The sequence below is a fragment of the Haemaphysalis longicornis genome, unplaced genomic scaffold (assembly GCF_048455015.1).
Source record: "Haemaphysalis longicornis isolate Haplotype H1 unplaced genomic scaffold, Haemaphysalis longicornis Haplotype H1 scaffold_1, whole genome shotgun sequence".
In the NCBI taxonomy this organism is placed as follows: Eukaryota; Metazoa; Arthropoda; class Arachnida; order Ixodida; family Ixodidae; genus Haemaphysalis; species Haemaphysalis longicornis.
This window is the reverse complement of record NW_027526203.1, coordinates 356,166,923-356,177,253: the sequence shown is the minus strand read 5'-3', so window position 1 is coordinate 356,177,253 and position 10,331 is coordinate 356,166,923. Positions and strand designations below refer to the sequence as shown.

The 10,331-nt window shown below is 42.8% G+C and overlaps 1 protein-coding gene across 2 annotated transcripts in view; it reads right to left on the bottom strand.

Annotated features, from left to right (window-relative positions):
- Nucleotides 1-998: 998 nt before the first annotated feature.
- The window catches only part of Jmjd5 (Jumonji domain containing 5), a 38,019-nt gene continuing 28,686 nt past the window's right edge, over nucleotides 999-10,331 (bottom strand). Inside the window, exons 7-9 of one of the 2 annotated variants that reach the window (XM_077686103.1) lie at nucleotides 7,810-7,956; nucleotides 5,982-6,074; nucleotides 999-1,272 (exon numbers count right to left, since the gene is read on the bottom strand). In XM_077686103.1, coding sequence (XP_077542229.1) covers nucleotides 1,108-1,272; nucleotides 5,982-6,074; nucleotides 7,810-7,956 — 405 coding nt within the window. In that variant the 3' untranslated portion in view covers nucleotides 999-1,107. Of the gene's footprint in view, nucleotides 1,273-5,981; nucleotides 6,075-6,333; nucleotides 6,490-7,809; nucleotides 7,957-10,331 lie in introns of those variants that run through there. The other variant, XM_077686104.1, reaches the window with a different exon arrangement.

Genomic DNA, 10,331 nt, shown 5'->3' with positions numbered 1-10,331 from the left:
CATACTGGCAAATCTGCAAAAGTGGAGTCCCATCATTGGCTCGTTTAGACAATTGGGTTTATCTGAGGACTTCATGCTGGCTCCCCGGCCAAACTTGCCACATGCACACAGGACATTCAAGGCTAAGCCGACATTTTTGCAAATCAGCGGGTTAGCAGCTATATTGTAGCTTATAGCATGATTTAAAGAACAAGGATGCCAATATCAGGTCCCATATAGCTGGGCTGACCTACACGAACTGTTTATATTATGTCCTGTATACTCATATCCTCATCTTTCCCTCATCTTCATCCCCATTTTCTACCCACACTTTTTTTTTCTTTCCCCAAACCAGAGTAGCAGGCCAGAGTGTACACTATCAGATTAACCTGTGTTTTTTTTTTTTTTTCATTTTAATAACATCACTCTTTTTTTCTATCTCTCTCTTTTGTCTGTTCCCCCTCCCAAGGAAATTTCGACACTTATTAGGGTTAGAAAGCAAGCGTTTCCTGCCAAACAAAACTACTATAGTGAGCTGCAAACTGCCCAGCCTTTTGAATAAAGCAAAGCTGCATGTTGTCTCCGTGATCTCTTGGAGTTATTTTTGTGCTGCCCGTTAGTTGTTTTCTTTTGCCATTCTTAACAATAACCAACACACACTCCCACTCCCTCCCCTAAAAAGAAAAAAGAAATTAGCAGGCGGCACTCATTGTAAACTGTCGACATAAGTCACTGAGACCTCAAATTTCTGTGCCCACCATCAAAGCACAAACCTGGCAAAAGAGCAGTGAAGACAGTGCAGTTTTTAAATAAGCAGGAAGGGTCCACACAAGCAGGATTAATGCTAATCATAGAAGCTAAAAAAAAGTATTTGTCAGCAACAAAATGGTACTGTGACAAATACAAATGAAGTGGTAGTAATGAAAGATACCTCCCCCTTTCCCCAACTGAGGTATCACGGCAATACCTCATTTTTAACTGCTGCTTCTGATGAAGTATAAACAGCTTCATTCTGCAGCTACAATAACTTAAAACACCTTTATTTCAGCAATGATCAGTGTCACAATGGTGAGGCACATGACAACACATGCACCAGTCCAAAACAGACGACACACCTTGACAGAGACATCATTTCCACCAGAAGCTGACAGACAGGCTTGGCGAGAGAGAACGAACAAAGTGCCAACAGTGCGGTGGAATAAACAGCATTTCGCCAGCCCTCAACACACACTCGGTGTACTCTGCCTTTTCGAATAGAGGAAACTTCTCAAGGTCTGGATTCTCAACATCCACCTGCATGAAGGCAAGATCTTCATGAGCACTTGGCACGCTTTGCATCTCACTGAATGGTGCAGGCAACCATGCACCAGTCATAGAGAGATTACCAGAAAAAAGTAACTGCGTTACAAGTTACCCATGCCAAAAAATATTTCTGTTACAGTTACAAGTTTCAGTAGGTAACTGGTTACAGTTACAGTTACTGGAATTAACGTTGTTGCTCATTCATTCCTGTAAAGAATTGCGGTAGATATCGAACCCACGAGATATAATTTTTATTATAAGTTAGGAAAGCATGTGGTCAAATAAAAATTCAAATATTGTTAGGTGCAGCTGCTAATTCCGGCAATACACACAAAAGTGACCAACCACCATACCTGCCACATTCACCGGGATGGCATTAGGGAGATCTGATTGGGGGGCAGTGGAGGGCTATAAAATTAGTAGCAACAGAATGGAATAATTTACACGCATTATTAATTTATACCCCTGTCACACGGCAAATCTAATGTCATTCAAACTGAATGACATTAGCTGTTAATGACATTCGGCTCGGCCATGCGGGTCTACACAGCGAAACAAATGTCATTGGCAATGTCATTTGATTGTGATAGCGGTGACGATTAGCGAGCTCGCCAAACCGCAAAATTACATTCAAAGTGCATCTAGAATGTTTTCACACGTAATGTTTTTTAGAAAATGTAAAAAACAATTATTTAAAAAAAAAAAAGAAAACCACCGATTTAGGTGACATCAATAGACATCACAAGCGAAGACAAGTCTGCTAAAAATCCGTATTAAGGCAGCGCGCGCACTGGGGAAGAGATTCTCTTTTTTGTTAGTACTTGTTTGTCTTTCTTTATTTGAACAAGAACAAAAAAAAAAGAAAATATAAGTTTACTAACAGTCTTTAGCAACAGTATTCCTTGGTTTATTACTGAATTTTCCTGTCTAACGACGCGCTACTGCTGTCGAGGCTACTCATTTGGCCACTAACTGAGGTCCGGGACCTCAGTTAACCGCTAAATGTCATTCGCCTCAAATGCCATTCGGTATTCTCGTGTAGCGCCGAATTAATGACATTTAGAGCGAATGACATTTGCTCTAAATATCATTAGATCTGCCGTGTGACAGGGGTATTAGTTACAACATAGCAGGAACTGAACTGTCTCGTACAAACTACTAAAAAGCTACACCACTTGTCAGTTGATAAATCTTCGACGTTGCTGACGCCACCTTTTTCAGGAAGTCCTGGGAATACTGTGAAGCGCAAAAATGTTTGCTCCTACGACACTTCCCCGAAAGATCGCGAGTGACGGTGGTGTCAGACATGGATGCTCTGAACTGGGCGCAATTTTTTTTTACTACGGTGAGCTGCCACTTGCATTCATCGTTTCTGTGGTACTGACCAGTCCAACTTGCGCGCACGGCCCACTAAGCCTTTTAAGCTCTTTACTGTTAACGATGTCAAGGGGTGCACTGCAGTGGCTAGAAGGTGCAAGATTGAATTGTAGCTTGGGCGCAATGTGGACAGACTGGGATGAAAGTTTAGCCAAACACGGAAGCGTATTCAGGAGATTTTTGAGTTGAACGTACAATCGTAAAAAACCACCAAAATTCGGGAGACTCCCAGAAAATTTGGGAAACCTGGCACGTATGAACCACTTTACCTGGTCTGGGCACCTTGAGCACTTAGTGCATGTGTAATTGCATACCTGGTTAAAAACACAATTTCATGCCAACACTTGTAGCAAGAACATAACTACACGAAGAAGAATGACACACAAAGTGGAAACAAGAAACACATTTCTATAAGTGTTGCATGTGCTCAATTTCACTCTTGCATCTTCTGTCAAGGGATTTAGTTGAAGAACTTCTATACCTCATGATAAGTTGTCATTCATAATTTTCACCAGAGAGCTTCCCTCTCTTGGCGGATAACATGCCCTTTATGCAAGAGAAGTTCTAAATGGGCACTGGATGGAATTTTTACAATTTGCACAATGAAGATCCCTTCAATCTAGGGGAACATGGTTGGTTTAAGCAGATCAGGTACTGAGATTGCTGATATGGTTAGGGATAGGGATCACTGCTAATTACGCAGATGCATGAGGCAATAAAACAATTCTGCACTCCGAATAACTGGCCTTATCCTGTTGCAAGGAGGGAGTGCCTTATCACGTTGCAGGGAGGGAAAAAGCCAGCCCGGCACAAGCCTTACTTGCGGCATCCGCTCTTCTAGACGCTAAAAAACGCAGATCCTTTGAAACAAACACAAAGTATAAAATCCGTGCTTGCCGTTTGCAAGACCGTGCAGCAGCGTATGATGTGGAAAAAAAAAAAAAAAAAAAAAAAAAGATGAAATAAAGACTGTCCCTTTGTTCTTTAAGTGGTGTTCGGATGCATGATGATGAACGAATAATGATTGAAAGGTAGGTTGCAATGTAAGGTTGGATTCGCGCATGCTTTGTTTATAGTATGGTACCACTTATATGCGGGTTTTCGTGGCTCCCACAACATACGTTAGAAACGGTCTACACCGTATTATCAGGGTTCCACTTGTATTTGATTATTCCTGCCATAGGTTTGTTTTTACTAATGCACCCATACGACAACGACATTCTCATAAAAACTAGACATTCTGCTTTCAAAGACAGTGTTCCTCCGTATTATGTCTAGGGTGTCTCAGCCCTAATGGCAGGTGGAAAGTTTCACATTAAGTTCAAACACCCAACCAAACTGTTGGCAGAGTAACATTTTAAGTGGCACTTTCTTCTGGGAACACAAGGAAATGCATAAAACACCAAAAACTACGCAGTGGAAACAAAACTGTGCACCCCAACTGCAGTTTTTCCTGCGACCTGTCGAACAATGAAACTCACTGCTGGCTCCCCCAGTGTGACCCTAAAATTGGTAAGGCCCTGCTATTGCCGCCCATGCAGAGTTGGCACCAAGCACAGCCTTCCACGTGAAAAGCAAGATTTCTACTTATATGTGAAAGCTGCATGGCTACTGAAAAGCAGCTGCTGTGCTCGGTTGACTTGATAAGTAGCACAGTATGCGACATATGAGCCAGAGTGGCAGCCATTACACCACCGTTGCCCTGCCTGCCCATTTGCCTAATGCTGCTGGACTAACAGGTTTGGCCAGATGTTTGGCCCTGAAGGTTTTGCCGAAAAGGCTTAACCTCAAAGGATTGTTATAGTGAGACCTGGCACTGCTGCGTGCCCGAGTGCATGGGTCTCATTCCACAATGCTTTTTTCCCATTTTGATTTCTTTTTTTGTTTTTTGTTCTGAAAAAATTGTCTTATCAAGCCAAAGCACAATGCAAACAGCTGATGGGCTGTTTTAGACAAGTTAGTACAGCTTTCCAGTTGCAATGTTGGCCATAAAATTATAAATACACAGTTAAGTGGACATCACACAAAAACTATTGCTACACAACAAGGCTTCAAAACAAATACTTCTGGCTTTGTGCTTCAGTCACACACCAGCTGTTTTTATATCTCAGTTCATGATAACAGAAACATGCTGTAAGCCTGTAGAAAGCAACCATGATGGTATAAGAAAACGCAACTTAACAAACCATATATAATACCAAGCGATAAAGCACTCGGCGATTTCTTGGGTAGCACACTGCATATTACTCTGGACTAGAACCGTAAAGAGTAAGAAAAAATTAAAAAAACTGCAAGACAACACAAAGCACATGCCACCCCTTTCTAGTTCTTGCCTGAAGGTAGAACAAGGACTTTGTCAGTTTGCTCTTGTACCTCAGCAATGTTAAAAAATTTGGGGGGCTTTACAAGCTGCAACTACACCTGAGCTATGTGCACCGTAGTGGGAAGCTACGGGCTACTTTAGACACCCACAAAATCTTTTCCCTGTGGAAAGTGAATTCCCTCATTGTGAAGTCCCTCGGCTAACACTCTGTGCAAGGCGCAAGGTGCACATCGGCAAAACAAAACTATACCTGTGTCCTAAGTCCATGCCGTAAAACAGGGAATTCCCTCAGTCTATGTTATAACCCAGGACCACGTCCTTTTTAATATGCACCTCACTCCCACTAAAAAAGAACTACAACTCAAAACTATTTTATTAATACTACAGCACAGAAAAATTACAAAAGTAGGCATTATGTTTGGTTGCCTTGCTTATAAACCTGCCTTACATCTGTAAACAACCTGAGAGAAACTGTAGGCAATTGCCGCCAAAATGCTCAGTGCTCTAGCAGCCGCTAATTTGGCAGCTTTTCTGAATGTTGGCACTGCCCGTCACTTTTAACGTGTTTTTTGAAGTGTTTTATCCTGGCGTCTACAGGTTCCACCAAGTGAGTGAGCAGTCTACTTAAAGAAAGGTTTCCAGGTGGCTAATTTAATGTTGCAACACCCTGTATCTTGCAGTGCAGCAACACAATCAGTAAGTTACTCCACCCTGTCTTGGGTGCTGTTTTTCACTTCTTTGCTGTGAACCAACTGGCCCAACTTCTGCATTGCACAGTGCCAAGCACTGAAACAACTTTGGAGCTCCCCTGCCGTAGTGTAACAGTGCCCCTCTTAGTCACATATGCTGATGCAATGCCATTACGTGTGCATGACATCACATAGTGATGGTTCCCATTCGAAGAGGCTGCAGAGAAAGTCAAGCTGCACACTCCCCCCTTCTTTCTAACAGTGGGTACCCCAGTTATGTAAAGCACTATGTGCGTTATGAAAGCACTTGCCTGGCTTGTGTTTTCAAGCAGCTGTTCTTCATAGGCGTACAAAAACTGAGTCTGTGCTTCGGTGTAGAGTCGGACGTACTTCTCCCCAAACACCTGGGCAGGCAAACAGAACATCACCAAATTGGCACCTAACTACAACAGGTCCCAACACGCACCCTTCTTGCAAGTATTAGGCCTGTATTACATAAGCACATTCCACTGTTGTTCAGTCAATGATGTCTGAACTCATGCACAAACTAAGCGATGGTTAGGATACACGAGTGACAGTAAGATTTATGATGGTATGTGTAATTTACAGGAAGCAGCTAGGAAAAACAGAAACCCCTTAAAAACTCACCATTCTGCTAAACAATGCCGAATTGTCTGATCATAGTGGCTTGAGAAAGCACTGCACAGTGTAGTCCACTGTTGAAGGGAACAGGCAAGTGCGTTGCTGCCCCACCCCACAAAATGCCGGCACATGTGCACTGACCACACTAGGTGAGCTGGGAAATCTCGCACTTGAAGGCTGAAATAATAATAAAAATAACACACTCACGTTTTTGCTTGAAAACCAGTGCACTTTCTTGCTGTTATCTTTATTTGTTGACAGACAGTACTCAATAAGCTAGCCCTCATATTGTCTGCAAATGGCCATGCATCACATTTTAGGCCTTGCCCCTTTTGTCACACTATTAGCCTGGGCACAGCCACATTGTAGATACCAGTTTGAAATTGCTGTTGGGCATACTGCTGAAACTCCTAGGTCACACGCTTTTTAGACCTTGTTGCTGGCACCGGTAAGCCTACAGCACTGGCAAAAAACACAGATATAAACATGGCGATTTTATTTTAGCTTGTAAAGTGTAACAACTGGTGTTACTTTCCAAAGAGGTTAAGGTAAAAAAAAGTTGCAACTTAAATACTTGGGAAGCATTTTGGTGTGTGGTAGCAGATGACCCACAATCAAACAGACGTACCACGCACACACACCTGCAGCCTCGTACGCTACAGGTGCAACATTTAGTCCTACTGATGTAAGAGTAACAATGCACACACCATTTCAAAAGGCGAACTTTATTTATGTGAAGACAGACAGTGAGTTTTTTTTTTTTTTTTGTATTTTATCTGGCTTTGTCACATAGTGGAACCAAAATATGTATATGCAACCTCATCTTAGGAAGATCTACAAAATTTCAAATAGGTATTCACATCGTGGCTGAGTCCAAGTCCAAGTCCAAGACTAGTAAGGCAAAAAGGGCAAGGCAAAAATGACTATGCTTGGCCAGTTGCAGACAAAATAAGGTCTAGCTTATTGAGTACCAAGTATCGCGAAACAAAGAATACTGCAAGAAAGTGCACTTGTTTTCAAGGTATAATTGAGAGTATTTTTTTCTTTTATTTCAGCCTTCGAGTGCGACATTTCCCAGCTGTCACAGACTGAGCGGACTTGGCGACCCAGAACAGCAGATGACAGGCAGCTGCTTTTGCCCGATGGGGCCAGTGCACATGTGCCAGCTGTCTCCAAGCTCTGCCACTTCTCAACGCTAGAGCTTTGTGGAGCGCAGTGGCCCCACACCCGCCTGTTCCCTTTAACACTGGACCACACTGCACAAACAGTTGTTACGCTGGCTCCTTTTATAGGAAATTTTGTATTACATCTGCATTCTTAACAGCTTCTATTAGCATGGTATTGCAGACTAAATAATGCTTAGCACAATTTTTATTCTTTGGGTTTCCATTGATGGCAACGCATCCAGATTCCAGGTAGTGAGGCTTTTTCTTTTATCCAAACACTAATCCTATTTCCCTTCCATGATGAGGCAATCACTCAAAACAGGATTTTTACCTGAGCTAGGAGATTGTTCTTTGGATCGGTGTGCAAAGGGGAAACTGTCCCTTCAGGTCCAAACCAGAGATTGATATCAGGCTCCTCATCCTCATCCGCGAGGCAGCAATATGTTGGTATGCATATGTCATCCTGCAGCTCTGGTATCTGAACAAATAAAGACGTCATAGTTAGCACAAGGAAAACAAAGTGTTTGCAAGCAACTCAACTGAGAAAGTGTTTTCTTCGCAGACACAAATACCAACCTCGTTAATTTGCCTCATTTTGTGCTCAAGTTTAGGCAAATTTTTACATTTAGTCATGCTAGCCAGGGTGTCGGAACGAAATGAAAACCGGAAACGAAAAATGAAAAAACCGATATTTTTGGCTGGAACGAAAACGAAAACATAACAATATTAATTATTTCGTTCCGGAGGGAAACCAGAAAAATTTCGTTTCGGTTTTCGGTTTGAGTGGCAATTTCAAGTATTTCAGCAGTCATTTCCATTTCCATTCAGCGAGGTGAAAAATTGCGTTGATTCTCTGGCATAACATCGTCTTTCATCTTTCTGGCGCCCACTCTCCTTCGGAAGGCTTCCTGCCTGCTCCCGCACTCTCTCCGTTCGTTCCGATAGGCGCAGTGCTGAGCTCCACGCGTGATTGCTGCGGTCATCTGGCTGCGATGTAGACGTCACGGCCTTATTTATTTATTTATTTGGTTAGTTTAATCAAATACCTACATTAGCCCCATTGTTTAGGGGGTGTGATACATGTACAATAAACAATAATATTCTAAAACAAGACCTAAAAACAATGAGGAAAAAATACAACCTTTTGTGTGAACATACACCACTACCAGCGCGAACAGCAGATTACAGCCGCACTCAATGCAAACAGCTACAACTCATGTTGCACTTGTACGCAAGTGTTGCAAGAGTGCAGCGGAAAACATTTCATAAGCAGCGGAAGCAACAGTTTCAGGCACGCTTCTTATAATACGCTTCCAATGCGGATGTGCGCCATTAATATTCACCAATTTTCGTGCTGTTATGCCTTTGTCTGGATATATATCGGGGCGGAGGGGGGGGGGGGGGGGGGGGTTGCTGAAGGTACTGATGTTAATCCATTGCTACTAGTTTTACAGTGTTCTATGAGAGAGACCATTTTAAACTTTTAGCAATAACATCACAACTGTACGAGTTCCTCAGAAATTATATTTTTCAATAACATATTAAGGCATGACTTCACCTTTTTTAACAAGATTTCATAATTCTCAATCTTTTCAACAATTTCACAAATCTATCTAAATTTTTTTTGCACCAACCCGAACCGTTATGAACCGTTACGAACCATTATTCTTTTTTTGTTCCGGAGCTGAAACGGAACGGAACTTTTATTTATGGAACGAAACAGAAACCGGAACGAAAAACATTTCGTTCCGACACCCTGATGCTAGCTGATGCACCCCAAGTGAATAGTAATAATTTCCCAAAAGCTAAAAATGGAAATAACGGTTCAGCTACTCTCCCAGAAGGCCCAACAGTCCTGAAGAGAATGTAGCAATGTTAGCAGCTGCACACTGTGGCCCATGGGACCAACCTCCCCAGGGGAAAAGTGAAGCCTGGGTTATGTGCAGGATTGACCATATTCAGTTCAAAGCTGAAAACACCAATATTCCAAAGGAATTTCCACAAGTCCGAATCAAGAGAAAAAGGTCGGCATTCAAGGGTGTGCTATAGCTCATTTCACAAGCTGCGTGCGGCACTGCGAGGGCTACACAGCTAATCCGTACGTGACAGTCTACGGAGACCAGAGCACCACGGAGGTTCCACCTGCGCAGCGGGGCGATCAAAAGGCCCTTTTAAGGCTCCAATGCCTATTACATGTATCACTTTTCTTCAGCTGGCCTCTGTAGCATACCAGGGTGAGTCAGACGCAAATTATCTTATAGCTGTGTAGCCTCCACAGTGCAGCATGCAGCTTGTGAAATGAACTATGTGAAATGAACTTGCAAAATGAACTATACATAGTGATTTGAGTTTACTGGCAAGTTTGCAATGGCCCCAAGCTCTCTGAACCCCTGTGAATTCAGCTATCTCTAGCCCCACTCCCTCTTGCTGGCCTACAAGTAAACTAGAATGGGACTTAAGGAATTTATGAAAAATTGGAGTTGTTGAACATTACAAGTCTACTACTATGCATTACAGAGCTCAGAAGAAACAAACGTCCTTGTTGGCTACCTAACCATGCAGCATTTTTAAACCATAGGGTTAGCCATCTGTAACAATTACAACCTAGTGTTACAGCTGCCCAAACGGGGGAAGTGAACGCTACGGTGACCAACAGAGCAAGAGCTAAACCGACATGGCAGGCACTGGACAACAGGAGGAATGTGAAAAGTAGTCAGCACTAAACAGCTGCAGCCTACACAGCAGTACATGACACAGTTTAAACCAAGGAGGTTTAAAAAAAGCTTCTGGAGTGGAGGTCCCCTATGCATGCCCACGAGAGCGGGTGAAGCTGGAGAAACCAGTTGGCAGCCA